A 23,248-nucleotide genomic window follows, 5' to 3' on the forward strand; every position below is an offset into this window, starting at 1 on the left:
GGAGTAGTGGGGAGGCCAGGCCTCACAGGAGACCATATCACACTCCCTTGTTGCCAGGGGGCTAGGCATGGAAGTTTCTACCCCTTGCCATCTTGGCTCTCTGGTTTCAGGAGCCCTTCACAGATTTTTGGACAATATTCATTTATTTATTCCGGTAAAACATATGTCCACGAAGTTTGCCATCTTAATCTATTTTTAATAGTGCGGTGGCATTAGGCACATCCTCATATGTCACTAATGGCCACCTCAGGGCCATCTCATTTTTCTGACTGAAACTTGATAACAGTTAAACTTTAGCCTCTGAGTTGGAGAGATGGCTCAGCAGTTAAGAGCACTGGCTGCTCTTTCAGAGGTCCTGGGTTCAATTCCCAGCAACCACACAGTGCCTCACAACCATCTGTAATGGGATACAGTGCCCTCTTCTGGTGTGTTGAAGACGGCTACAGTGTACTCCTATACATAAAATAAATAAATAAATATTTTTTAAAAATATATACATTTATTTATCTTATGTATAGGAGTACACTGTAGCTGTCCAGATGGTTGTGAGCCATCATGTGGTTGCTGGGAATTGAACCCAGGACCTCTGCTCGCTCCGGTCCTGCTTGCTCTGACCCAATGATTTGTTTATTGTTATATATAAGTTCACTGTAGCTGTCTTCAGGTTCACCAGAAGAGGGTGTCAGATCTTATTACGGATGGTTGTGAGCCACCATGTGGTTGAACTCATGGGATTTGAACTGAGGACTTTTGGAAGAACAGCCAGCGCTCTTAACCGCTGAGACATCTCTCCAGCCCAAATAAATAATTCTTAAAAAAAATAAATAAACTTCAGCCTCCCCCCCCTCCCCAGGACACGCAAGAGCCTCGGGGTCTGAGTTTTAAGCTTGCCAAGCAGGCTGCAGGGTAAAGCATCTGTCTCTGCTCCCCAGGGCCATGTTGGCCGCCATTCACAGGATGTGTTTGCGGAAGCCAGAATTCAAAGTCAGGAGTCTTCTTCAGCCATGTCCCACCTTATTTTGGAGTTTATCAGTTGGCCTGATTGGCCATTGAGCTCTGGGGATCCACCTGTCCTTGTCTCCACACCCTCCTCTCCTGAAGTTAGAGGTGTGCTAACTACCACACACAGCATTTCATACCTGCGTCAATCTACTGCTCATAGTTTAAGTGTGCGTGTGTGTGTGTGTGTGTGTGTGTGTGTGTGTGTGTGTGTGGTGTGTGGTGTGTGTGTGGTGTGTGTTTGTGTGTGAACACAGGTACATGCACGTCACAGCGTGCTCGTGGAAGCCAAAGGGCGAGTTTGGGTGTCGGCTGTCACCTTCTGCCTTGTTTGGCACAGGGTTTCTGTTAATCCCTGATGCTTTGGCCAAGCTAGCCGGCCTGACTGCTTCTGGTGAGTCTCCTCTCTCTCTCCCATCTCCTGGTAGAGGTGTGCTGGGATTACATCTGGCTTTTGCATAATTCTGGGGATCCAGACTCAGGTCATCAGGCTCCTTCGGCAAGCCACCAAGACACGCCCTAGCCTGGCTTTTCATCTTTTTTTGTGGGTTCTGGTGATCTGAACTTTGGTTCCTCAGCCCATGCCACACGTCCCCTCAGCTCCTGTCATGGGCTTTTGATCACTGCCCCTCACGTACTTGGACTGGTTCCGTGCTGGCATTCCCGGGCTATGAGGACATTAGACCAGTGTCCTCAGAGGCAGGACCTGGCACATCAGGGGTGTTAGATGGGAGGATTCTCAGGGGCCTGTGGATGAGTGGACAGGTGGGCGGTCGGCTGGATAGACAGGTGGACAAGCGCGATGAGCCGATGGACAGCTGTGTGGACGTCTACCTGACAGAGGGCGCTGCCTCTGTGAGACGGGGCCGGACTGCCCTGGCTGGGCTGAGCAGTGAAGCCCTGGAAAGCAGGGGATTTCGGGAAGCATGGCCACAAGTGTGCTTCCCTCCTGCCTCTTGGGCCTGGAAGACCGATTTTTTTTTTTTGATTTTTTTTTTTTTTTTTTTTTTTTGAGACAAGGTTTCTCTCTGTAGCCCTGGCTGTCCTGGAACTCACTCTGTACACCAGGCTGGCCTCGAACTCAGAAATCCGCCTGCCTCTGCCTCCCGGAGTGCTGGGATCACAGGTGTGCGCCACCACCGCCTGGCCGATTTTTTTAAAAAAAAAAAGTATCATTGTTGTAAACTTCAGATTTGATTTAGGAGAGCTGAGCCTTGCATGGTAGCCAATGTATGTCAGGAGGAAGACAGAACCCTGACTCCAGGGAGGCCCTTGGGAGCCGAGAGAAGTGCAACCGTGGTCAACACGCCATCCTCCCGACTACCACCCCCTCCCGCCCTCCCCACTACCACCCCCTCCCGCCCTCCCCACTACCACCCCCTTCCCGCCCCCCGCTGCCAGGCTCCTTCAAGCAGCGGTTTGAATACATCTTGGGAGTTTGGATCCTTCTCGTGTCCACTATGATCCTGGAGGAAGACTGTGTCAGGGGTTTTGAAACAGTACAAGCTGAATTCAGATGGAGTCACCCACCCAACGTGGGCAGTGTTACCTGAAGAGGTGACCTGATTCAGCTTAGGTTTTTGTTTGTTTGTTTGTTTTTGTTTGGGCACTGGCAATATCATTTATAGCACAATTTAAAAAAATTTTAATGTACTATACACTCTGGGTCCCCACCACTTCCTTCCAGGGGAGCCTGTGTCTGTGGCCAGTTTCTGTCCCCAAGGTCAGGTCTGCCCTAGCTGTCCAGGTCTGTTGGTGGGTTCATGGTTCACACACTTGGGGAGGATGCGTGGAGGATGCCTGCTCTGAGGAGGGGACCCTCAGAGGGATGGTGAGGTGGGGTTGATGCTCCTGGCCACAGAAAGTCCAGTCTTGGGGTTCCTTTGTCCAGGAGGGAATCGGGGTTCTGGATGTACCCTGGCTCTAGCTCACGGTCTGCTAACCCTGCCTGTCTAGGGCAGGCCATTTCTGAAAATAGCACTTGCCTGAGTTGTGGACATCAAGAGGACAGCTTGTAGTGAGGGGCACTGTGGGTAGCTGGGCTCTCTCACACAACATGTAGACCCTCTTTGGCCTGGCTCCTTTTGTACCCCATAGTACGGGTAGAAATGGCTGGGAATGAAGACTGTGTAGGGTCCCAGAACCTTGTCTCCTAGAAAACCCCGCGTTTCTGGGGAGAAACGTGCTCATTTGGTCAGTGGCCAGCCACCTTATCTGCCTTTGCTTCAGGTTCTTTGGCCTCCCTGGCAGACGTCACCAGGACGGTGTAGGGCAGCAGGGTATCAGGGAAGTTCCCAGAGGGAAGCTGGGACAGGTAGGGGACACGTGCAGGCAGAGAGGTGCGAGGAGTCCGCTTTAGAGCCACACACGCCGTTCCCCAGCTCCAGGGACTTCCCACGTGGAACCATTTCTTAGTTGAGCTACCTGTCAATCAATAAACGAAACGTCAAACAGAAGGAAAAGCAAGTTGAGGAGGAGTGGGCGCCAGAGCCCTGCATGGGTAGGATTGTGTCGAGTGGCCTTGTGCGTATCCGTGGATGGGTACATGGGTTACTTTGGGAGAGTCCTGGGGTATCAGGGACCTGGGCGTCGGGTGACGGGAACATGGATTTTCTGTCTGTGGTGCACAAGCCTTATATACGCAGGCTTACAAGTGTGAGAGAGGGGCACGGGGGGGGGGTACTGCTCCCCCAACCCCTAGGCGAGGGCTGCCCCTCCTGTTGGTGTACTAACTGTTTTCTCCCTTCTAGCCTCCCTGTTACGCTTCAATGCCCTCTCCTTGGTCTATTTGCTGTTTCTGCTGCTGCTGCCCTGGCTTCCAGGTCCCTCAAGACACAGCATACCAGGTAAGGGGCAGGATCGGGGGTGGGGATGGAGCCCAGCTCCTTGGGGGGACTCTGGATAGGTACCCTACATACAGTCACAGACTTGGCTCAGTTTTAGCAGCCTGGGTAAGTCCTCTGGGGTCTAAGGGTTCCTTCAGTGCACCCCTGTAGCTGGTTCCGTTTTTTGAATTCTTGCCAGTTGCTTGTTGCAGGCTGCTCTGTTGTCCTTGAAAGTGACAGGGGAAGGGATGTATGTCTGTCACTGAGTGTCCCTCAGAAGGCAGAGGGAATCAGTGGGTCCTAGTTGTCCCAATGCAGGTAGAAGGTTTAGGGATCTGCGCGGTAGTCCATTCCTCCTTCTAGGTAAGTTGCCAGGACTGACGAAGTTGTTCTACCTGGAGAGGCTCCTGCCGGCTTGTCTCTATCACCCTGTAAAGTCAGGCCTTACTTCGGACCACCTTGCTATGTAAGGAATTGGGCCACAGCGGGCTTTGTCAGGATGTGAGCAGGGCAGGGGTATGCTGCACTGTGTCCTGCCTTCCAAACAGTGGAGGACATGCAGACCATCCTCAGCTTTGTGTCCATGCGTGGGAGTGGACAGTGGGATCACGACAAAACAGGACAAGGTCACTGCTGTGCCTCAGGTTTCCACAGGATGACGTAGGAAGTGTCCTCATAGCCCAGGCAGCTGAGGCAGCAGCCTCAGAGGGGTGGGACATCCTAGGGCTCTGCTCAGCTGCGCTGTAGGTGCCTAGAGTCTGTTTTGTGGTGTTTGGTACATGCTCAGTGACCCATTCCCAAGTGTACCCCATTCCTTCTGTTTTTAAAAAGATTTACTTATTTATTATATGTAAGTACGCTGTAGCTGTCTTCAGACATCCCAGAAGAGGGCGTCAGATCTCATTACAGATGGTAGTGAGCCACCATGTGGTTGCTGAACTCAGGACCTCTGGAAAAGCAGTCAGTGCTCTAACCGCTGAGCCATCTGTCCAGCCTGCACTCCTAAAGTAGAGAAGACCCTTTGTTGTCTTCTGGGTTTGTGGGGTTCAGATCCGCGTGGCAGTGATCTGGGGAACATTGCACTGAACTGAGAGACCCTGCCCGTGTCACAGACCGTGTCTGAGGGTCAACAAAGGTCAGGGCTGGGTCTAATGTGACGGCCCGGGGCTGGGAAGGCACTTACAGCCTTGGCTCCGCCCTCAGAGTGTGGTGTGAGCATGTGTGGGCCCTAGTGAGAGTGAACTTCCTGTAACAAGCCACCCTGCCGGGAGCCACACCCACTGGCTTATGGGGCTGCAGTCAGGTTGTGAACCCAGTTGTGCCTTTCCAGGGGGCTTCAGAGATCGGCTTCCTGGCTCTTCTTCTTTTGGGGGCATCTTTGGCTCCTGGCACCGCCGGCCGGCCGAATCCTCTCTGTGTCCCATGGCTCTATAGCTCCCTTCACTGCTAATGCTCTGTGATGACAGCCACCGGTGCTTCAGGACAGACTCCCCTTGTTGTTAGCTGTGACATCAGACCCACCACTCTGCCATGTGAGTCACATGTGTATGGGGACAGAGATGGGGCAGGGCTGCCTTTGGGTTCCCCATTCTGCCAACCATAGCAGGGAGATTGCCCAGTCTGGCGTGCTTTGGAACTAGAAGGTCTTAGAGGATGGGTGGCATCTGGGGGTGCAGGGACAGATAGATACTTAAGGACCGCAGCCTGAAGAGCGTGCTGGCAGCCCCTGGACCCTGAGCCAGACACTGGGCCCCTCTGAGACACACAGCCTAGGCACCAAGTCCTTCCTCCTGGGTTGAGCCTCTGGCGAAGGTCTGGTTTCCATACTTTGCTCACCACAGAGCACAGGCCCTCTGTCCCCGCCCTCTGTCCCCAGGATCTCTTTGGAAACATCTTGTCTCAAGACCATTTCATGCCCTGCGAACAGCTGGAAATACTCCTGATCAGCCGTGGGAGGCACAGACTCCCAGCCAGGCGGGCGTAGCGTGAAGGAGACTTGGAAAGCAGGGTGGGAAACCTTTCCCTCTCGACCCTCCAGCTCTCTATCTGCCCAGCCTTAGAGGCCCTTCGGGGACACGATGCTGCCTGGTTTTTCCGGGTGTGAGAGGAAAATGTGAAGCCCGCCGGTGCAGAATGGAGCGCCCTGTGCGTGTTGATGGTTTGCGCAGCTGCTGCCCTGGCACTGGCTCCTGGAAGGTCTGACACTGCTGGGCCCTGTTCCCCACGTAGGCGGCTGCCTGATTCTCAGAGGCCGAGCCGAAGCCGGGCTGCACAAGAAGGAGATGCTAGACCAGCTTAGGACTGGGTGTCCCAGGTAGGACAAGGCAGGACAGGGCAGAGTTGGGATATATCAGACCCCGGGGTGTGCGGGATCTGCACCCAGCGGCCTGCTTGTAATTTAGAGCTAGGAAGCTGACTCCAGGCCCTAGCAGAGGTTACCTCCCAAGCTGCCCCTGATCTTTGACACCCCACCCCATTCGCTACTCATTACTCTCCCAGAGGGGGCCTGCTCTAGTCTTAGCCTCTCCAGTCCATTGGTGTAACACACACACACACACACACACACACACACACACAAACATGCATTCACACACACGCATTCACATTCACACACATACGCATGTACACACATGCGCATGCATGCACACACAGGCAGGCACACATACACACACATATACACGTACACGTGCACACCCACGTGTGCACACATGCACACATACACACTCATGCACGCACACACATATATGCAAGTGCGCATGCACGCACACACGCACATGCGCTTGCACACACACAATACACACATACAATACATGCACACACGCGCATGCACACACACACACACACACACGCGCGCGCGCGCATGCACTCTCTACGGCTCTCGGCTGTCAGGTACCATGTGACTGGGAGAGGGACAGTGGGATGATGAACAGTTGATTGGTAGGTAACTGGATGACACTGGGATCCTAGGCCTGTGAGCTGACTGCCTCGCCCTCTCAGGACACACACCTGTCCCCTGCGATGTTGGGTCACAGCTGGCTTCTTGTTCTCTGGTTTATCCATGCTTTGCTCCAGAGTAGACAAGAGCAGCCTTCCCCGGCATCTTCTCCTCACCAGGTGAGCCTCAGTTCAAACTTTTGGGGTGATTCCCCACGCGATCCTCTCTTCCTCCTGTCGGTGTGTGGAGTCAGATGTACCAAAGGCACCCCTTCCCTCCCTAGAACCCTAGGCAGTACTCCCTGGAGAATGTGCTCCCTTCTGCACACATCAGAGGGACAGTGTCTGCTAACAGTTCGTGAGATAGTGTTGAGGGGCCAGGAAGTGCTGCTGAGTCCAGCCAGTGTGAGGCCCAGGGCGGGCTGTGGGCACTGGGGACAGGGCATGAAGGTGGCAAGGAGACAAGAATTCGGGGAAGCAGGGGAGAGTGAGAAGCACCTCCGAGCCTCTGCTGACCCCTCCTTCAGTGGTTTTAGAAGTCCCAGCAGGGTCGAGGCCACAGGTCAGGGGTCAGGTCTGCCACTCTCTCTGCTGTTAGAATGCCCCACCCCCACCCCTAGCTCACTCCCTGTTTTTTCTAGGGGGCACCTGTAATCATGCACACTTTCACCAATGGTTACTCGTTGCCATGCTAAACCCCTTACTCGTCCAAATAGTACAGGGGTGTGGCATGTCCTAGTGTGGGGTGACAGTTCCTTCTTTGAAGTTGTGTTCCTTCTATCAAGCCAATGGGTCAGAGCCCAGGCAGTGGTAGGAAAGAAAGGTGGCCAGGGACAAAGGTGGCTGTCCCTCCAGGGCCTTGGGTAAGTCTGGTTAAGCCCAATGCACTCTTCCCCATGACAGGGGAGTGGCTAGAAGCAGTCAAGCCGGGCTAGTAGAGAGGCCCCGCCTGGAGAGGAGCCAGGTCACTGCTACCTCACAGCTGTGACAAGGATCAAGCGAGGACTGACTCTCAGTGCAAGTGGAGACTCCCAAGGCTCAGCAGGAAGCCCTGCTCAGCTCTGTGGTGGCGACTGTGATGGTGGCGGTGGTGGCGACTGTGATGGTGGCGGTGGTGGCGACTGTGATGGTGGCGGTGGTGGCGACTGTGATGGTGGCGGTAGTGTGCTCATTCCAGAGTGGTCCCCACTGCCGTCCCCAGGAGTCAGGAGGTCAGGGTTTATTCTGTAGAGCCTGCCACACTGAGCCAGCTCGTTCTCTCCCTGCTGCGCTAGGCTCCGCGTGCAGTTAGCCTATGTCACCCTCACTGGACTTCAGGGCCTACCGTGACCCAGGAGGCCTCCCCCAGAGACCCGCTGCCCTCTAACTTCCATGGGGCCGTCTCCCAGGCTGGTCCACCATGGCCTACCCAGGCTGGTCCACCATAGCCTACCCACCCCCCCACTACACGACACGCCTTCTGCCCTCACTCAGATCTGCCCTGACATGCCCTCTCTGTGACTGTAGTTGTGGTTCCCAGTGGTGATAGTTTCCAAGGAGGACCGTGTCTCCACCTGCATTGTTCATCGCTGGGATGGTCAGCGTTGACCTCCTGTCTGCCCACGCTGCACCTGCCCTCCCTCGCACTCAGGACCTTCCATGGGGTCCTCAGGACCCTCCCTTCTGGTTCTTCTGACAGGAACCAGCACACCTTCACCTCTCTCTCTTTCTCTCTTTTTTGTTTTCTGAGACAGGGTTTCTCTGTGTAGCCAGGCTGTCCTGGAACTCACTCTGTAGACCAGGCTGGCCTCAAACTCAGAAATCTGCTTGCCTTTGCCTCCCAACTGCTGGGATTAAAGATATGTGCCACCACTGCCTGGTTAAGATTGATTGATTGATTGATTGATTGATTGATTGATGATATGTAAGAACACCATAACTGTCTTCAGACACCAGAAGAGGCATCAGATCCCATGACAGATGGTTGTGAGCCACCATGTGGTTGCTGGGATTTGAACTCAGGACCTCTGGAAGAGCAGTCGGTGCCCTTAACCACTGAGCCATCTCTCCAGCTCTCATACCTTCACCAGAGGAAGGGCCCTCTGGCTCTGATGTCAGGGTTGCTCGTGGTGATAATCTCGTCCTGTGGTGAAGCTTGTCTCTCATTTGTTCTGATGCCTTCCCAGAGGCTGGACTTGAACCACTGGAGCCTCACCCTGCCCTCTGGTGCTCAAGGCTTAGCTCAGAGCCAGCGAGACAGAATGCACAGTGTGGCTGAGTACTAGAACCTTCTGGGGTGGGCCCACAGGGAGGAAAAAATGGGATGGGTGTCACCAAGGAAGCTAGCCCCCGGGGGACCAAGGTCAGTTCTGAGTCTATTCCGCACATTTGGATTGTGCCCAGGAAACTGCGCAGGGCAGACATATTGGCTGTGGTAGCCCCGTGAAGAGATGACCGGTGTGACTTTTTTGGGCTGCCCTTGTGGGAGAGACCTGTGGCTCTGAGGTTTTCAGCGATGATGGCCTCAGTGGCCTGGTGGCCCTGATCTGACAAAGCTGCTACAGCAGGATGACCACCAGCAGGCAACGGGTTAGAGGCTAACCCCAATCTCTGTCTAGGTGTGAGATGCCCTCCCCCTCTCAGAGGGCAAACGCAAGGACCAGGGCCGTATATCATCCCTGACCAGGCTATGAGCACCTAGCCTGGTCTACAGCCCAGGGCCTCCCTGCTGGGTGAGCTAGCTGGGGTGGTTGGAGGCCGGGCATGGCTGTGGAACATACTTAGTGTGAATGTATAGCCTGCCAAGCACAGCGTGCCCTGTGTGACAAGGGTCCCGTGGTTTGATGGCTGACTCCTGGCCTGTGTCTTTCCCATGAAGTGATCAGTAGAACGCAATCTTAGAGGGCTGCTACTCAGCGGGGCCTGAGGTTGGGGCCGGCTCTGCCCTGTTCGCCATGGCTTTGTGTGACTGAGTGCCGGACGCCTCTGCTCTGCAATACTCCAAATGCAGGCAGCTGGCAACCAGCAACCCACTCATTAGGAGGCGTTTTCCCCTCTCTCCCCGGCCCCTTCTCTGGGATACCGCCCTTCTCGTGGCTTCATTCCAGCCTCCATGCAGGGGCAGGTGAGATAGCGGTGGTTGGTAATGGTTTCTTTTCTGTTTGCTTCTCCTCATTCCCAAGACCTAGCAGTGATGTCCCTATATGCTCACTAAATAAGAAAATTCAATTGCGTCTCCCCTGTTCAGGGGGCTTACTCTTTGGGGGACAGGATGCCTCTGCATGTACCAAGATAGAAGGGAGCCAGAGTTGCCCCCTAAACTTCCCCAAACAGTCTCTAGCAGTCCCTTCCCCATTCCAGGCTGACATTCCCATTTAGAAACTAGAGTCACAACAGTGTCCGCTAAACAGGCATCAGTCTGTGCCCCGCCTCGAGGGAATAAGCACCCCCGTGGGTCACTCTTGTCACCAAACGCTTCTGCTGCCTCCTGGGTGGCACCGAGTCCTAGTCCTTGCAGCTGTGTCCACACTTGGCGTGTCTCAGGCACATGGACAGGACATGGTCCACCTGGAGGTTGTCAGTGTGAGCGGTATCCCGCTGATCCGTGTTCCACCCACTCTGTCACAGGTCACACAGGTCGCCTGCTTCGGGCACTACTCTGCCTCAGCCTCCTCTTCCTGGTGGCCCACCTTGCCTTCCAGATATGCCTACACACCGTGCCTCACCTGGACCAGCTTCTGGGACAGAACTGTAAGTGGTGGAGGAGCGACTGGGGGTTGGTAGCAGACCTGAGGACAGCAGTCATGGGGTAGAGGGGGTGAGGAGGCCAGCCGGGAACCTCAGGCCCCCAGCCTCGTTGGACCACCCTGCCTCACCCAGGCTTCACCTACTATGGGCTGCACCCAGGTGCCTGACCACGATTTGTGTGTGGCCCAGATGGGCCCAGCTCACATGCTCCTGGCGGTGATGTGGTCCCAGAACAGCATCAGGGGGAACAGCTCAGGCCTTCCTTGTCCGCCTGTCTACATCTTCCTCCTGTGTAACACCAGGGGTCCTCAGGGTCCCCGTCCGTCCGTCCTCAGGGTCCCCGTCCTTGTACCTGTGTATAGTGTCTCCAGTGGGAACCTGCCTTCTAGTCAGGCAGGAACTGCTATCAGCTTTATGTGCAGAGTGTACCCCAGCCTTATGTGTAGAAGTCCTGGGCTTCAAGTCTCCACCACTCTAGAGCTCCGTGCAGCTTCCTAGGCCATTCCCAGCCCCGCCTACCTGTCTGAGAGACTTCCTGCCGTCCTGCCACTCACAGCCCATGGACCAACCAGGCAGCATGACTCTACCTGGCTACCTTCAGTTCCCCTGTCTGTAAAGATGGCATTTTCAGCCAGGCATGGCATTGGGAGGTAGAAGCAGGAGGATTGCTGTGAGTTCGGGGCCAGCCTGGTCTACATAGCAACTTTCAGCCAGGATTATAATAGACACTGTTTCCCCCCCCCCAAAAAAAAGTGACATATTCAGCATTCCTGAGTCACTGATACTCTGTTCTCTGTGAGATCACTAGCAGCCCTCAGGGTCCCTGGGTCTCCCAGGAATAACCACTGGGTGCCCTGCCTGGCCCAGAACCTTCTTCCTCAAGCCCTTTCTCTACAGGCAGCCTTTGGGTGAAGGTGTCTCAACACATAGGGGTTACAAGGTAAGATCCCCATTCCCTCCGCACCCCTCTGAGCTCCCCTCTGGGTCTCTGGATCCTAAGGATGCCCTCACATCTCACACCCCTCCATCTCTGCTCTCCCTGCCCTTCTCCCTTCTCAGGCTGGACCTGAAGGACATCTTTAACACCACCAGGCTGGTGGCACCTGACCTGGGAGTGCTGGTGGCGTCCTCCCTTTGCCTTGGCCTCTGTGGACGCCTCACGAGGAAAGCCCGTCAGAGTCAGCGCACCCAGGAGCCGGTAAGGGACTGCGGCAGCTATGATGGGGGTGAGGTGTTAGTGCTCAAGACCCTCTCTGACAGTTTTAATTGTATTTATTTGGTTTGGTTTGGTTTGTTTGAGACAGGGTTTCTCTGCGTAACACAGCCCAGGCTGTCCTAGAATTCAATTTGTAGACTAGGCTAGCCTTAAACTCACAGAGCCCCATCTGCTCCTCCCTCCTGAGTGCTGAGATAAATGGTGTGTGCCCACCACCACTGCCCGGCAACAGTCTTGATTTTAGCACACATAGACTTTTAATGTTAAGTTTGGAGGATATTTACTTATAGCAAGAGAAGAGGGATGTGGGAGAGGAAACTTCTGTTACATTTTCAGAAGTATGTGGCTCTGTCCACTGGAAGCCTGCCCTGCAGGTCCCCGGTTCATTTTTTTTTTTAAAAGATTTATTTATTATTATATGTAAGTACACTGTAGCTGTCTTCAGACACACCAGCAGAGGGCGTCGGATCTCATTGTGGATGGTTGTGAGCCACCCTGTGGTCGCTGGAATTTGAACTCAGGACCTCCGGAAGAGCTGTCAGTGCTCTGAACCAGTGCTGAGCCATCTCTCCACTCCCCAGTTCTTAAACCCCAGAAACCCCAGTATATCTGTGCTGTGGAAACTGCCGCTCGTGTACATCAGCCAAGCTGAACTATACCAAGCCGGGTTAGGACCGGAGGGGCCTCGGTTGGCTCCCTGCACGACCTGAGGCTGTCTCAGGGTTATTTCTAGGGTGAGCCGCTCCTGACACTGTCCCAGGGGCCACAGCTGGACACCGAGCACCCTTGGGCCCCGTTTGGGGGGCTGTGTGCTCCAGCTTCCCCACGCCATGGCTGGCTTAGCCTGCCCCCATCCCCCGAGCTGAGTTAGGATTTATGACCTCCCAGGTGTCTCGGTGCTGTGCGGGCACACCCTGCTCTCAGACTGCAAGTCCCAGAACCCATTCATCAACACCTGACACCAGCTGGGCCCTCGAGGGTTTTGAGGAAACCCGAGAGGACTAGGGGCTCCAGAAGCCTCAGGGGTGGGTGCTGGGCGGAGCAGTGAGGGTGGGGAGCTGGGAGGGGCATCTGTCCCTGTCACCCGCAATGCCTTTCTTCCTTTGCCTGGAATTGCTCCTTTGACAAGGTGCTTCTGGAGAGGTTCCCATGGCCGAGGCCAGGTCATCTTACCTTCCAACCCAGGGGTGTGTCCTTCCCCCTTGACTAGCAGGAGATAGCTGTGCCTTCTTCCCTCGGACCCTCCTCACCCATGCCCCCATTGGCCTTACTTCTGGCTTCTATGTGCTTGTCGAAGGGGTGAGCTCAGAGACCAGCCATTCTCCCCTGGCCTGGCCTCCAACCTTCTTGCTTCTAGTCTGTGATCCCTGGGATCTGATCGCTGCCTCAGCCGGATGGCCGGTGAGGGCAGGGCCTGCAGGCTCTTCTGTCCTGCCCAGGCTCCCTATCTTGCAGACGGGAGGCAGACAGAAGTTGAGCCCCTTCCCTAAGGCTATACAGCACGGCGACTATTGGAGCTGAGAGCTCCCATGCCATCTTGCTCCAGAGCCAAGGCACTTAGCCTGAGTACCCAGCATCCCTCAACTGTTCCCACAGGCACAGCTGGGGCCGTGGGCTGCCAGAAGCTGGCTTGAGCTAGGGCTGCTGACAACAGCCCATGTTCCTTTCCGCCATACTCTGGCCTTCTCTGAGACCTAAATCCAGCTCTGTTCTGGGAAACCTTCTATCAGTGCCAGGGAAAACAGGTCCTGTTGGGTCTCCATCTGCTGCCCCAGGCAGGGACTGTCCCGTTTCTTCCCAGGTAACTAATCATTCTGTCAATCTGACATTCTGAAGGGTCAAAGAGGACTCGTGGCAATCCCAAACATGGTACCTCCTCTGGGATACAGAAAAGCTGGGGAATGCCCGGTTGGAGGTGCTGATGCTGCTGTGTCCCCCAGGGTCCCCCTCACTCCCAAGAAGCCCCACAAGGTACAAATGTAGCCTTGTTCTCCCTGACCTGTGGGACTGGGCAGTTGTCTGTTACCACTGGATCAAGGATTATGGATCTGAAAATGCTGTAAAAACTGTAACGTAGGGCACACGGTCTGTGTGTTTGAACTCTTTCCCAGACTGGAGAGATGGCTCAGCTGTTAGGAGCACTGACTGCTCTTCCAAAGGTCCTGAGTTCAATTCCCAGCAACCACATGGTGGCTCACAACCATTAGTAAAGGGATCCAATGCCCTTTTTTGTGTCTGAAGACAGTGACAGTGTACTCATATAAATAACATAAATAAATAAATCTTTAAAAAAAAAATCCAAAAAACTCTTTCCCTCTATCCTAAAAAAGCCTCTTCCCAGAAACCCAACAAAAGTGACACAGGATCTTCAGGGACAGATTTGGGACCTGGGTGGCTGTCTTGTCTTTTAGGACATCATGTCCAAGATGGGATGCTTGTCCAGGATCCCAAAGCAAAAGGAGTTGCTTGTCCCCAGAGTAGCTGGGACATGCTTGCTATACCCGGCCTGGCGGGATTTTGTCTCCGAGTAGGATGGGGCTGTGGGCATGCCCGCTCTGTGAGAAAGGAGAAAGGCTCGTTTCAGGCTGTGGGCGACATCAGAGGGGCAGCTGTGGGACAGGCCTCATCTCTTACTTCAGCTAGGCAGATGAGGCTGGAGCGGCCTCGGTGGTGATGACCCTGACGTCACTTCCCCATGACTTCAGCAGGATGATGACGACGACATAGATGCTGCCCCAGCTGCGGGGACGCAGGGAGCCCCTGCCCTAGCAACCAAACGCAGGCAGTGGCTGGCCTCCCGCTTCCGGGTCACAGCCCACTGGCTGCTGCTGACCTCTGGACGCATGCTGGTCATTGTGCTGCTGGCACTGGCAGGTACCGTGGGGCAGGGAATGGAGTCCTGGCACTGACTGGCATGGTGGTGGTGGTGGTGGGGTGACTCAGGGCTTCCCGATGGGCTAGGCCAGGAGTGATTCAGATGCCTGTGCTCACCCCATCCCCTGCAGGCATAGCCCACCCTTCGGCCTTCTCCAGCGTCTACCTGGTGGTGTTCCTGGCTATCTGCACCTGGTGGGCCTGCCACTTTCCTCTCAGTCCCCTGGGCTTTAATACCCTCTGTGTCATGGTGAGCTGCTTCGGTGCCGGTCATCTCATTTGTCTATACTGCTATCAGACACCATTTATCCAGGACATGCTGCCACCTGGCAGCCTCTGGGCCAGGTAAGGCTTCCACACAGCCCCACCCCTCCAGCCACAGCCCCGAGACCCGCAGACATGGCAGTCTGACACGCCCTCTCTGAACAGGCTATTTGGTCTCAAGAACTTCGTAGACCTCCCTAACTGCTCCAGCCCCAACACTCTGGTCCTCAACACTAAACACGCCTGGCCCATCTACGTGAGCCCCGGGATCCTGCTGCTGCTGTATTACACAGCCACCTCTCTCCTGAAGCTCCGTAAGAGCTGTCCCCCAGAGCTGGTGAGTCCCCGCCGTCAACTGTATTGGCATCTGGCACACGGGTGAGGCGGATGCCCTGAGGACTCCCAGCCCTGGGACTGCACTCAGAGTTGTGATCTCTGCAGAGGAAGGAGACTCCCAGGGAGGATGAGGAACATGAGCTGGAGCTGGACCAGCTGGAGCCGGAGTCCCAGGCTAGGGGTGCCACCCAGGTGAGCAGGCAGGCGGTCAAGGGTTTGGAAAGCAATGGGAGCCGTCTGGAGTGGCTATCTGACCCGCGTATCCTCTGCAGGGTGAGATGCCCATGACCACGGAACCTGACATCGACAACTGCACCGTGCATGTCCTAACTAGCCAGAGCCCCGTCCGCCAGCGTCCAGGTGAGTTTCCGGCTCTGTGGCCATGGGCTGCCCTCCTGTGAGCATTGACTAGCCGGGACCCAATGTCTCTGATCTCTCTGTGGACAAGTCGAGGCTGCCCCCTGGTGGCCACTGGTCTTATATGCATTCCTTGCCTTCTGCTTGAACCTCCTAGGGCTAAACCGCTGACCACCTAGACCCGTTGGGTGGCCCTCCAGGTCCCCCATTTTCTGTTCTCAGATGGGATTTGGCTACCCATGGTTCAAGGCCCCTGGAGCCTCTGTCATTCTGAGACTTCTAGGTCTTTTTCTAGGTCCTTATTTCTTTTCCTTGAACTTAAAGAAAAAAAACTCTTTCATGACATTTATTTATTTAATGCATGCGGGGGTGACATCAGAGGACAACTTACAGACGTTGATTTTCTCTTTCTACTACGGGGCTTGAACTCTGGTCCTTGGGCTTTGGCGCCAGACTGGTACCTTACCCTGCTGAGGCATCTCACAGACCCCCCACTTTTACAGCTTGTCATTGTGTGATACGTGGGAGTCACCGATCTGAAAGGGCCATCTCCTGCCTCAGACTCTTAAAAAGTGAGGCCAGGAGGGTTTGACCAGGGTCCCAGCGACATTTAGAAGGTTCAGATTCTTCTGTCCTTCTTGGCCTGGTGGGCCTGCCCCCTCCTGCCTGTAAGGTCCTGACGCTGCAGATAGCCTGCCCCTGTGCTTTAGGGACACGTTTGAGAATGGGGAGGGGTTCTGTGGTTCCTATTTGGTAGCTAATCTCAGTCCCACCCCCAGCACGCCCCAGGCTGGCTGAGCTGAAAGAGATGTCACCACTACATGGCCTGGGCCACCTCATCATGGACCAGAGCTATGTATGTGCCCTCATTGCCATGATGGTAAGGAGCAGCCCCTCCCCCACCCCACCCCCCGGGGCCACTGAAGTCTTCTCACAGAATGCAGGGAGGCGGGGTGTAGTTCATTTCCAAACCTGAGGCCCAGTCACCAGAAACAGTGCTAGAACTGCCCATGCAAGTCACCAACATCCTGGAGCTGTGCAGTGTGTGAATGCACGAGTTGTGCGTGGGCCACCTCATGGGAGGCCTTCCCGTGGGGGGCTGAAGCGTTGGCTGGGTGTCCCATGCAGTCCCTGCTCACTGACCCTGGCTGTGCAGGTGTGGAGCATCATGTACCACAGCTGGCTGACCTTCGTCCTGCTGCTCTGGGCCTGCCTCATCTGGACCGTGCGGAGCCGCCACCAGCTGGCTATGCTCTGCTCCCCCTGCATCCTGCTGTATGGACTGACGCTCTGCTGCCTGCGCTATGTGTGGGCCATGGAGCTCCCCGAGCTGCCCACCACCTTGGGCCCCGTCAGTCTGCACCAGTTGGGACTGGAACACACGCGCTACCCCTGCCTGGACCTCGGCGCCATGGTGAGTGTCAGCGCTGTCTCTGGGTAGTGGGCAGATTTCTCCCTGGGATCCCGGGAAGGTGACAGTGCTCTGCTAGTTGACCATTGGTTTAGTTGGGTAGAGACTGGAGGAGACTGTGTCTGAAGCTGACAGTGGATTCCTGTGGGTCAACCCTAGAATATAGACATTGTTTTTTGTTTGTTTTTGTTGGTTTTTTTTTGGGGGGGGGGATTTGTTTTTTTTTTCCGAGACAGGGTTTCTCTGTGTAGCCCTGGCTGTCCTGGGATTCACTCTGTAGACCAGGCTGGCCTTGAACTCAGAAATCCGCCTGCCTCTGCCTCCCAAGTGCTGGGATTAAAGACATGCGCCACCACTGCCTGGCGAATATAGACATTGTGACCGAGTGAGTGGCACGCTGTCACAATGTCCTCCATGCTGTGAGTGTCCGTGTGTGTATTCTGTCTGCCCTGACAGGACTCCGCTGTGTGGCACTGAGTGTCTGTGACTCAGGTCTGGTGTGTTTGGCTCTTGGGTCACCCAAGTGTCCCTGCATGAGGCAGGTGTGGTGTTGCCTGCCCACTGTAACCTGGTGGATTTTAATACATCTCAAGTGAGACTGTATGCGTACTAGTGTATGTGTGTACATTTGTACACACGTGAGTCTGGCCGAAGAACATAAGATTGTGAGCCCGTGTCCGTGAGGCTTTCACGTACATCCGTGGATCTGTGTAAACCTATACATGCGAGTGAGGTTGAGTCTGAGGTCATGGAAGAGGCTGAGGGTTTTCGGGGGCCCCCGGCTCACAGGCTGAGCCCTCGGTGACACCCCTGCTCCCCACAGCTGCTCTATCTGCTCACGTTCTGGCTCCTCCTGCGTCAGTTCGTGAAGGAGAAGCTGTTGAAGAGGAAGAAGGTGCCCGCAGCGCTGCTGGAGGTCACGGTGGCAGACACTGGTGAGTGGCACGCGAGAGGTGGAGCCTCACCTGCACGGTCCCCTCTCTGCCCGGGCCACCCCTTCACCCTCTGTCCCGCCCTGCAGAGCCCACACAGACCCAGACACTGCTGCGGAGCCTGGGGGAGCTGGTCACGGGCATCTATGTCAAGTACTGGATCTACGTGTGCGCCGGCATGTTCATCGTGGTCAGCTTTGCCGGCCGCCTGGTGGTCTACAAGATCGTCTACATGTTCCTCTTCCTGCTGTGCCTCACGCTGTTCCAGGTGCCCGTGCTGACCGGGCAGGTAGGGCTGGCGAGCGAGAGGGGCTCTGTCCCCGGCTCGCCAGCTCACCGTCACCACCCGCAGGTCTACTACACCCTGTGGAGGAAGCTGCTCCGCGTCTTCTGGTGGCTCGTGGTGGCCTATACCATGCTGGTGCTCATCGCCGTGTACACCTTCCAGTTCCAGGACTTCCCCACCTACTGGCGCAACCTCACGGGCTTCACGGATGAGCAGTGAGTAGGGCGCTCGCTCCCTCAGGGCAGGCGCTGAGCCTTCCTTGTCTCCCTCTGCTCCTGTTCACGGTGGCCCCTGGGGCAGGGCGCAGTGAGGGGCTGAGGGCGCGCTCTTCTCCAGGTTGGGCGACCTGGGCCTGGAGCAGTTCAGCGTGTCCGAGCTCTTCTCCAGCATCCTCATCCCCGGCTTCTTCCTGCTGGCCTGCATCCTGCAGCTGCACTACTTCCACAGACCGTTCATGCAGCTCACTGACCTGGAGCACGTGCCCCCGCCAGGCCCTCGCCGCCCTCGAGGGGCTCGCAGGTTTTCTGCCTTCCAGGGTCACGGGTGGTTTGGGTCTGCGGGAACTGGGGGTGACGCTGGGGGCTGTCACAGAGTTAGCCGACGGTCCTGAGCTTGAGAGGGAGCCGTGAGGTGCCTTAAGCCATGCTAACCTGGGTTAGGGTTTACAGACGCACCGTGGAGGGGTTGTGGGGGAAGGGGGGCCAGGGGGGCTGCCTCAGGGCAGGGAGAGCCAGGAAGGCGGGGCAGGAAGTGACTCTTGGGCTTCCCCAGGCAGGATGCAGTGAGCGAAGCCCCTCTGCTTCAGCATCAGGAGGAAGAGGAAGTCTTCAGGGATGATGACGGGCAGAGCGTGGATGGGCATCACCAGGCCGCACAGGTCCCTGAGGGTGAGTCTGGAAGGGGTGAGCGGAACACAGCCCCACAAGGCACACGAGGTGCTAAGACGCGTGTTCAGTTCCGCGGCCTCCTGGATGTCGGTTCGAGGAAGGCCGACAGGAGCTCCAACCCCCCTTTGTGGCCCTTCCTCCTCCTTCTGGAGCTGTCTCCTCACCAAGATTTACCCCTTCATACCGAGCTGCACCGCATCCCCGTCCTCCTAAACCTCACCCTCCTCGCCAAGGCCTGCCCCTCCTCACTGAGCCCACCTCCGCAGGCGCGGCCAGCAAGTGGGGCCTGGTGGCTGACCGGCTGCTGGACCTGGCGGCCAGCTTCTCCGCCGTCCTCACCCGCATCCAGGTGTTCGTGCGGCGCTTGCTAGAACTTCACGTCTTCAAGCTGGTGGCCCTCTACACTGTCTGGGTGGCCCTGAAGGAAGTGAGTGTCCCAGCCTGGCCTGTTTCCTTGTCTGAAGCAGGGTTTCTCCAGCCCTGGCTTTGTTGGCTGCTCGAGAGCCAGACCTGCAGGGCGGTGGCGGGCGTCCTGCAGTCTAGTCCGCCCACCGCCGCCTGTTCCCACAGGTGTCTGTGATGAACCTGCTGCTGGTGGTGCTGTGGGCCTTTGCCCTGCCCTATCCGCGCTTCCGGCCCATGGCCTCCTGCCTGTCCACCGTATGGACCTGTATCATCATTGTGTGCAAGATGCTCTATCAGCTCAAGATTGTCAACCCGCATGAGTACTCCAGCAACTGCACTGAGGTACAAGCGTGGGGCGTCCACCTGAGGAGCTGCCCCAGCTGGAGGGATTCCTCATGGAATGTAGAGGCGGGGGCCAGCGCCTCCTGCAGTGACAGCTACTCCAGGATTCACCTGGCTTCATTCTATTTATACCTCTGGCTTTGACCTATCCCCTTCCCCATCAAGGCGGCCCCAAGACTGATGGCCCTGTGGACCTCTGGAAGGGCAGCCATTGTCTACCCTGGAGCCAACCTGGTGCTTCGGCTGTGGGATGGCTTAAGATAGCACCTACAGGGCCTGGAGAGATGTTTCAGGTTAAGAGCACTGGCTGCTCTTCCAGAGGTCCTGAGTTCAATTCCCAGCAACCACATGGTGGCTCACAACCATTTATAATGGGATCTGATGCCCTCTTTTGGGCTGTTTCTGAAGACAGCTACAGTGTACTCATAAATAAAATAAGTAAATAAATCTTAAAAAAAAAAACAAAAAAAAAAACAACCAAACCCGGGTGGTGGTGGTGCATGCCTGTAATCTCAGCACTCTGGGAGGCAGAGGCAGGTGGATTTCTGAGTTCAAGGCCAGCCTGGTCTACAGAGTGAGTTCCAGGACAGCCAGGGCTATACAGAGAAACCCTGTCTTGAAAAAACCAAATCCAAAAAACTAAAACAAACAAAAAAAGACAGTACCCACAATCCCCATTCCATCCTGGCCTGGGGCCTGGGGGCTCACACTCACCCCTCTTTTCAGCCTTTCCCCAACAGTACCAACTTGCAGCCCTTGGAGATCAACCAGTCTTTGCTGTACCGTGGCCCTGTTGACCCTGCCAACTGGTTTGGGGTGCGAAAGGGATACCCCAACTTGGGCTATATCCAGGTGAGTAGGGGCACTGGCATCCAGGGTGGATGGTCCCAGATGGTCCCCACTGACCTCTGACCCCCACTGACCCCTGACCCCACCTTCACAGAACCACCTGCAGATCCTTCTGCTGCTGGTGTTCGAGGCTGTGGTGTACCGGCGTCAAGAGCACTACCGCCGGCAGCACCAGCGTGCCCCTCTGCCGGCCCAGGCCGTGTGCGCAGACGGCACCCGCCAGAGGCTGGACCAGGACCTACTTAGCTGCCTCAAGTATTTCATCAACTTCTTCTTCTACAAATTCGGGCTGGAGGTGAGGCTGGGCGTCCTTTCGGCAGGAATGGTAGTAGGAGTCCCCTGAGCATCTCTAAGGATGTCTAAGCATAGATAGTCCCGAGGCTAGCCCAGAGACCTGCCGCATGCCCAGGAAGGTCAAGGAGGTTGGATTGAGTCCTCCCTGGCAGGGGCAGACCAAGGCTGGCCACTGTCTGAAGCTAGCATCTACCCCAGGCGCGGGGCTCCTCATCCCGGAGTCTTGGCTTCCGCTAACTATGGTGGAGATGTGTCTAGGCTCTGCTGCCCTGGGACGGTGGTCTGGGAGGCTGCTCCCCTCACCTCCAGGAAAGATGAGCCGCTCTCTGACCTCAGGCAGGCAGGGCTGCTCTGAGCCTAGACCCAGAGCAGCTCCCTTCCTGCTGGTGTACCCACCCGTTATATCCCCTCCAGATTTGCTTCTTGATGGCCGTGAATGTGATTGGTCAGCGCATGAACTTCATGGTGATCTTACACGGCTGCTGGTTGGTGGCCATCCTTACCCGCCGGCGCCGGGAGGCCATCGCCCGCCTCTGGCCCAATTACTGTCTGTTCCTCACACTGTTCCTGCTGTACCAGTACCTGCTGTGCCTGGGCATGCCTCCCGCGCTATGCATTGGTAAGCCTCAGGCAGAGGGGCTTGGTATGTGTGGTCGCGTGGAAACTCCCGGTCTGTTTCCTGTTCACCCTCCACACCTACATTCCTGCCAAGGGAACCTGTTATAGCTGCTGCAGTCTGTATAGGCTAGTTTGGCCTATGACATTTTTGGACATCCAGGTTGATGGCTTTGCTACGTGCCACAAAGGTTGGATGTTCCTGATTAAGCAAGAGGAACTTTATGGCCACAGAGTTCATGGTGGTCCATGTGTTGGTGCCAGGGGCCTGGTGTGGCCCATGGCTGCCCATTTGACCTGTTCACGCAACCTTGCCTGCCCACATCCGGGTGCTACAGACCCAGGGGTAACACAGGGCGGCTGCTCACTGCTCCGGTGACGGTTTTTCTTTCGTTCTCACGTGTCTTCAGTCTTCCACTAGCTTCTCGGTGGGGGGAGCTTGCATTTTTCTCTTCTTCTTTTTTTTTTTAAAGATTTATTTATTTATTATACATAAGAATACTGTAGCTGTCTTTAGACACACTAGAAGAGGGCATCAGATCTCATTACAGATGGTTGTGAGCCACCATGTGGTTGCTGGGATTTGAACTCAGGACCTTCGGGAGAGCAGTCAGTGCTCTTAAACGCTGAGCCATCTCACCAGCCCGAGTTTGCATTTCTCAACTGCAAATTTAAAGTTTTTTTTAATCATCCTAAGGGTGGGTGTGGAGCCTGTGATTTACACGTTAGGCTCAGTCACTGGGCTACGCCCAGGTCCCCCTCTTTGGTGTGGTTGTTGTTGTTGTTTGTTTGTTTGTTTGTTTGAGCCTGTTCTTTGTTTTAAACAGAGTGGAAAGTGTTTCAGGTCCCCAGATTGTCAGATTGTCCTCTTGTCCCAGCCGGTGACATAAGTAGACATGCCTGGCTCACACCTGTCTTCCAGCTGGGTGATTCCTGGGGTTTTCCTTGTCCTTCGTGTCCTTGGTGAATGAACAGCCTGTCCTCCCTGTGAGACTGGCAGGGATACCCCCCTCAGCTGGGCTGTGTACCTGGGACAGCTCCACACGTTCATTTCAGACATGTTCTTGGCAAGTGTGCCCTACCCGCGTGTCCCTTCGTGCAGATCTTTGAAGCCAGCCCTGCCCCCTCGGGCATCGGTCCACAGCCTGTCCAGTTCAGTGATGTCCCAGTGCAGGATGGTGCAGTGTGACTCTGCTGCAGTTAGTGGGTGCAGGAGAAATCCCTCAGTTGTGATTTCTGTGAGAGGTTATGACAGGGCCCTTGAGGTCTTCCTGTTCACTCAGGAGCCTCCCAGGTGTGGCTGGCGAGGTAACCACATCCAGGGTGTATCGTAGTTGTAGGATATCTGGGCTAGTTCTCGCTTTGTGTTTTATTATTTTATGTTTCATGCTATTAAATTGTATGAACCATAATTCATCCCAAACACTGGCATCTTCTTGGGAGGTACCTGCCCTGTCTCAGGTAAAGCTCACCACAGTCTTGCCCTCTGGCCTCTCCATAGCTTCCAACCTTATCCCCTGATCCCTCCAAGCCTGGTGTAGTTTCTGCTTAAAGATCATGGCCTGTTAGAATCGCTGAATCCATGGGTCAGTGTCCCTGAGACCGAGAGAGTGGTGTGAGAACAGGTTCTGACCACACCGGCATATGTGACACCATCGATGGCCTCTGGGGCTCCTGGGACATTGTTGCCGGGCTC

General features: G+C 55.6%; 1 protein-coding gene across 3 annotated transcripts in view; it reads left to right on the top strand.

Annotated features, from left to right (window-relative positions):
- Piezo1 (piezo type mechanosensitive ion channel component 1) overlaps positions 1–23,248 on the top strand; it is a 69,029-nt gene that overhangs the window by 34,406 nt on the left and 11,375 nt on the right. For 2 of the 3 annotated variants that reach the window (XM_052166765.1, XM_052166767.1), the window contains exons 2-22: positions 3,750–3,845; positions 10,365–10,487; positions 11,382–11,424; positions 11,544–11,682; positions 14,406–14,574; positions 14,706–14,919; positions 15,004–15,175; positions 15,280–15,366; positions 15,447–15,534; positions 16,311–16,411; positions 16,688–16,945; positions 17,766–17,877; positions 17,964–18,142; positions 18,227–18,375; positions 18,497–18,679; positions 18,932–19,047; positions 19,314–19,474; positions 19,618–19,794; positions 20,521–20,646; positions 20,738–20,938; positions 21,352–21,556. In XM_052166765.1, the coding sequence (XP_052022725.1) occupies positions 3,750–3,845; positions 10,365–10,487; positions 11,382–11,424; positions 11,544–11,682; positions 14,406–14,574; positions 14,706–14,919; positions 15,004–15,175; positions 15,280–15,366; positions 15,447–15,534; positions 16,311–16,411; positions 16,688–16,945; positions 17,766–17,877; positions 17,964–18,142; positions 18,227–18,375; positions 18,497–18,679; positions 18,932–19,047; positions 19,314–19,474; positions 19,618–19,794; positions 20,521–20,646; positions 20,738–20,938; positions 21,352–21,556 (3,099 nt within the window). The remainder of the gene's footprint in view (positions 1–3,749; positions 3,846–10,364; positions 10,488–11,381; positions 11,425–11,543; positions 11,683–14,405; positions 14,575–14,705; positions 14,920–15,003; positions 15,176–15,279; positions 15,367–15,446; positions 15,535–16,310; positions 16,412–16,687; positions 16,946–17,765; positions 17,878–17,963; positions 18,143–18,226; positions 18,376–18,496; positions 18,680–18,931; positions 19,048–19,313; positions 19,475–19,617; positions 19,795–20,520; positions 20,647–20,737; positions 20,939–21,351; positions 21,557–23,248) is intronic. The other variant, XM_052166766.1, reaches the window with a different exon arrangement.

The sequence above is a fragment of the Apodemus sylvaticus genome, chromosome 21, assembly GCF_947179515.1.
Source record: "Apodemus sylvaticus chromosome 21, mApoSyl1.1, whole genome shotgun sequence".
Classification (NCBI taxonomy): domain Eukaryota; kingdom Metazoa; phylum Chordata; class Mammalia; order Rodentia; family Muridae; genus Apodemus; species Apodemus sylvaticus.